Source organism: Cynoglossus semilaevis, chromosome 6 (assembly GCF_000523025.1).
Source record: "Cynoglossus semilaevis isolate Cse_v1.0 chromosome 6, Cse_v1.0, whole genome shotgun sequence".
Classification (NCBI taxonomy): Eukaryota; Metazoa; Chordata; class Actinopteri; order Pleuronectiformes; family Cynoglossidae; genus Cynoglossus; species Cynoglossus semilaevis.
Window position 1 is genome coordinate 15,119,005 of NC_024312.1, and position 5,355 is coordinate 15,124,359.

The window sequence follows — 5,355 nt, forward strand, 5'->3', positions numbered from 1 at the left end:
GTCAGTGTCTCCTGTAAAACAAAAGGTTGATGGATACACAAAAGGGCTGTACGTAAAATAATGACCAACTTCCACCAAGCCAAACAACTCCAGTTTTATAGTAGGCCCACAGTGGCGTTATCTGCTGCTAAACAAATGTAGCAGTAGACGCTTACACATCTTTTAGCTTCCAGACTGAGTTTTTTTAACATGGATTTTGTTGCTTCAGAAAAAATAAATGGAGAACTAAGCAGACAACAAAACCTTATTACACCTTATTCTCTCTCACAACGTGACACCAGGGCCTGTTTAGTTGAACACAACTCGCAGGAATTGAAAGAAAACACACAGATGGTTAAAGCTCGGTCAAACAAGACGCAAATTCAGTAAATAAAAACCAATTAAACGAAAACAAATAACTTTCTATGGCACACCTGACGATCTCTCATGGCCACAGCACAGTGGCTGGATATCACTTTAACTATATTTTCACTATTATAAACAAGTCTCAAATGTCTTTTAGAAACTACTTCAAATAGGAAGTGGGAGTATAATGCTGACTATGAATTCGCTGCAATGATGCAGAGACAAGTGAAACTTCCAGCAGCAGACGAATGTCCTCACAAACTTTCCATTGACAGAGCAGAAATGTTGCTGTCATGTGAGCTCAATGCTGATGTGCCAAAAAAAGACTGAGGAACTATTCTGGCAAATTAGTGTTTAATATGGGAAAAATAAAACAAGGTCACTATAATCTGCCTGCAGATCAGTCACAGTGGCTGATGTTGACCCTAAATACACGTGATGTGTGTTTCTGTATATGCATGTTTGCACACATGTGGGTGTGTTTACAGGTCCTGGTATCACTGCAAAATGGGAACCAATGACATGGATTCATTTTTGACCACCCATGTTTGTTTTTTTATGTTATACAACATCTCATGACTGGATGCATTCCATCTTTAATCCAAACACCAATGTCTCAAGTTAACGTGGTGATGGATTTGAAGAATGGTTTCCCACAGTTTTAAGAACCTTGTTTGAAACTGCCTAAAAATAAAAAAAGATTCCAGTCTCATCTCTTCAAGTGGTTTTAGATATAGTTATAATTAAACACTGTTGTACATATTATTTTATTTATTCATCATCTGCAGCTTAGTCCTGTTCAGGGCTGCAGAGGGGGCAGTGGCCAATCCCAACACTCTAACCTATGGTCTATATTTAGAGTGCACTGTTAACTTCATTTTAAAGAGTGTCCTTTTGGACATTTGGAGGAAACTGTGGTCTTCAGAGAACCCAGACCCCCATGTACACAAGGAGAGCACGCAAACGTACAAACACTGTATCTTAGATTTTTTTACTATAAGGCAATCATCCACCCCACTCCCAGTATATGCCTACTCAAAAAGAACACACCACGTTCAAACAGAGAGCACATCAGGATTAACCAGGATCAAAACAAACGTATTCAAGGAATAATGGGAAAAATAAAATTCTCACATGATTTCAAAAGGTTGGTAACCTTTTTTTCTTTACGAAATAAATTCCAGCTAGCACATTAGCTCTTTGGTGTTAGTCCCTAAGACATGATCCAAAACCAAAGGCAGCATGACTGAGTCAGCTGAACCACGCCAGCAGTCAGATGCCTGTGAACTGTTCTAATAACTAAGCCTGGGGGAGGATGAAGGTGTCAGGATTGTGAACATGACTCCCAGCAAAAACACTGTTAAACACTTTCACACAAAATAACGAGCAGGTGCCGACCACTGCTGTGCTTATTCTAAAGCAGGAAGGCATCAAAAAACAAATATAGCAGGAAAATACAGCATGTGAAAAACAAACACAGCCTCCTCTAACTCAACACCAGAATATCCAAATGCGGCTGCAAATTTGTTTGTCTACCCTCCAAGTCAACCAGAATGTTAGTCAGAGATACTGGGTGTAGAAATGTCACAAAGTGAACAAAGGAAAACAAAAGATTGCAATTCTCAACACACGTGGCTCTGACTGATATAAACAACAGCACCCTTATTAAAGGAAAATGAACAGGGGACGGATCGAGAAAACCATTTTTTTAAAAGATCCCTTTTGAGAAAGGTGTATAGTAAAAACGAAGACAGAAGTAAGTGGTTAAACTGTATGATTGGACCACATCGTCACTATGACCCTGGTCAGACCTGGTATCGTTAATCATCCTGAGTGATGGCACGACAAAAGGGCAGGTCTAAGTATAGATCTAAATGTTCTTCATTGTGTTCTAAATACATCTTCAGATCTGATGAAATGTCCTGAGGAGGACTTATCAGAATGACATTCTCTGACCCACTGCAGCTTCACAGTAAGATCATCCCTGACGACACAACAGCATGTGCGTAAAGTAAGACATGTCACAAACAATTCTCATCATTCGGAATGTCAGCAGGGTCACCCGATGATTGGTTTTTTTTGCCACTGGTCGACACCAAATGAACCAGGTGTGAACTTTTCCTTACGACCACAAATCTGAGGTTGAGCATTAATACCAAGGCTGTACCAGATCTGTAAGTTAAGATTGTGTGGGAAAATGAGGTAAAATTGTCAGTCATACAAGCAAACACTCACACACAACCGCACTCATTTACACAAACAAACATACACGCCTTGAAGGTCCCCAGAGACATCCCCTTAAATTAACAAAAATGACTACATTTGTCTCCACTGGAACTAGGTTCAGAGATAGCTATTCTAGAATCAGAGGATACAGGTAGGATTGTTGTCGGGACAGAATGAAGATAATACTACACTATCTTCATGGTAAGAACAGATATTGTAGTGGTACACCATGTTCCCACTGAGGCCTTGTTCAGACTGACAGATTTGTTTCACATTTACAGATACTGTTATCAGTTTGTTTTTTGAAAGTCTGGACTGCAGTATTTTTTTTTTCCTCATGACACTCATCTAAAGGCATTTTATTGGCTTTGAAATTTCTGACCACTTAAATCAATTTAAGTTGGTGCAGCAATACTGCAAATGCACAGCATCAATTTGGACAGCAAGATGATTTGCATCCATTTTTTCCTACATTTGTCTCTTACATTTGCAGGAATGTAGAGGAAAACATGCAAAAGAATTGATGTTTGGAAAACATAAAAAATGTGTAGTGAATAAATTTGTCTGCAGTCTGAACACAGCCTAATCACAGGGCACAAAGTTGGGGTTCTAGCAGAGAGATGTGTCCATGATCACTCTAGGTTTGAAGGGAGGATTAACTGCCATCTTTCCAGCCCTGTGGCGGGCCTCCATGGGAGACCACAGTACCTCACGTTCTCTTCCTGGCAATCTCCACATCCTGGCACTCGACGGCCGATAGGGCTATCAGCATCTGTGCGGCGTAATAAGTAGCCATGATGATGGCACGTGAGTGGGGCACGGGGAAGCAGAACTTGTTGACGGCAATGGTGAGATCTGAGACCATGAAAAGCACGGCTCCCAGACAGGCTGACATCTTGGTCCAGGTCCACAGGTCGTTAGCAAGTTGGAGGCCGGCAATGGCCCTCCAGCCCATAAAACCGATCAGAGCGACGTAGACTGCCACGAGGTAGGTGAAGGGGCCAGAGAGATAGGGGTACAGAAGACAGTAGGTCACAGAGGACACGGCAGAGATCAGGAGACCAGCGAGCACATTGAGGGGTTTCATCCCAAAGGCAGATGAGTACAGGATGTGGGTGATGGCAAACATCAGAAGACCTGGAAGACATTTAGAATTAGAATTTTATCTTTGCTCCATTTTTGTTGTTGCTAATTTTACCTGTCAAAGTGTTTGTAGATTTAATGAGAAATGTAGAGATGTCTGATATTAACTGTTTGCTGATATCTGATATGCCCATATTGTCAAAACACTTCTGATGACAACCGATATCGATATAGCGGAACAGTGGTAGCCTGGTGGTTAAGGGAGTGTGCCTGTTCACTAAGGTAATAGGTTAAAGCAGTGTTTCTCAATTATTTTCCGACAGAAAAGGTCTGTACAAACCACTGCATTGATTTGCTGGTACCAGCATTCTGCGTACAATCCCCTGATTGTCTAAATAAATTGATAAAATGAGTAGCAGATGTCACATTCCGTTGTGTGTGCAGTGGTGTGCTGTGTCACAAAGACAAATAATTCATTTTCACTTTGAGATATTAAAGTTTTGGCTCACCGTGGCTGAAGTAGCCTTGCTCCTGCCAGATAAGAAAAGCATCACCCAGAGCAGAGAAAATAAGGCCAGCCAGAATCTTGCGGGCATTGGAGTTTGTACACAGGAAGCTATAACCATGTGCCAGTAGAAAGACCCACAGGCAGAAGATGGGCAGACATTTGATAAGAGCACTGAACCAGGATGGACTCGAGGTGGGCAACCACAGGACAAAGTATACACAGGTTGCCTTGAAGAATGGCACCAGTTTAGGGCCTTCACTCTTCACCTAGAAGCAGAAGGAATATTTCATTATGACGTCTGGTGAACCTACGTACCGTTATTATGTTTGGAAAACGATACAAGACGCAGTTCTTGCTACACTGTCTTGGCTGCAGCCATGACACACATCACACTAAAAATATAACTCATAATGGTCAGCACACTGTGAATTAAAGGTTCGGTTTGTCATGTTTAATTTAAGTGAGAAAACACAAAACCATGTATTTATGTATTTTTAGAAGACTGGTTGGATGGAGTATATTGTCTCAGTGCAGCCACCAGATTACACAATGTCAGACATGCACTTTTTTTGTGGTTTGAGTTAAACTCTAAAAAAAGGGAATGGGAAGCGTGAAAACATTCATGGCTTGAAATAACCTTTGCTCTATCTCACGGTTCCCTTCCCCACCCCCTTGATTTTTTTCCCCTTTAGTACCCAGTTTTACCTCCTCTGAATCTTAGCCTCTATTAAACTGCAGAATATTAGCAGTCTTAAATTTCCTCCCTTCCCACTGTGCAACAAGCCACATATCTTAGAGACACCTAGCAGGGTGAAAAGTTTTCTTTGGAAACATCCTCCACCCAAAGGTTCTGAGAATTACTTTGCTGAAAGCAGGGGTCCCTGAGGAGAAATGTGAGTTTGTGTTGGAAAACAAAGTGAGTGAAGGGTCACTAAAATGGAGATTAGCGGCGCAGAGAAGAGTGCTGTGACAGGAACAGGCGAAAACTACCATTTCATTTTTCTCAGACCAGCCATTTCAGTTAACATTTTGGTCAGTTTTAATACAACAGAACATAATTAATGCTGGCAGTTGTCCCAGAAAAGTGAACGTGAAGCCTGAGAACGTGGAGGTGGGGCTTTGGGAGATGCAGCACAAGGGGTAAGATGGGGTAACCAGCATTCAAAGGACAGCTAGATTTAGTAGTGGACAAG

The 5,355-nt window shown here is 41.5% G+C and overlaps 1 protein-coding gene across 1 annotated transcript in view; it reads right to left on the reverse strand.

Moving 5' to 3' along the window:
* Positions 1-6: 6 nt before the first annotated feature.
* tmem86a (transmembrane protein 86A) overlaps positions 7-5,355 on the reverse strand; it is an 8,297-nt gene continuing 2,948 nt past the window's right edge. Inside the window, exons 2-3 of the mRNA XM_008312316.2 lie at positions 4,164-4,428; positions 7-3,708 (exon numbers count right to left, since the gene is read on the reverse strand). Coding sequence (XP_008310538.1) covers positions 3,281-3,708; positions 4,164-4,428 — 693 coding nt within the window. The 3' untranslated portion in view covers positions 7-3,280. The remainder of the gene's footprint in view (positions 3,709-4,163; positions 4,429-5,355) is intronic.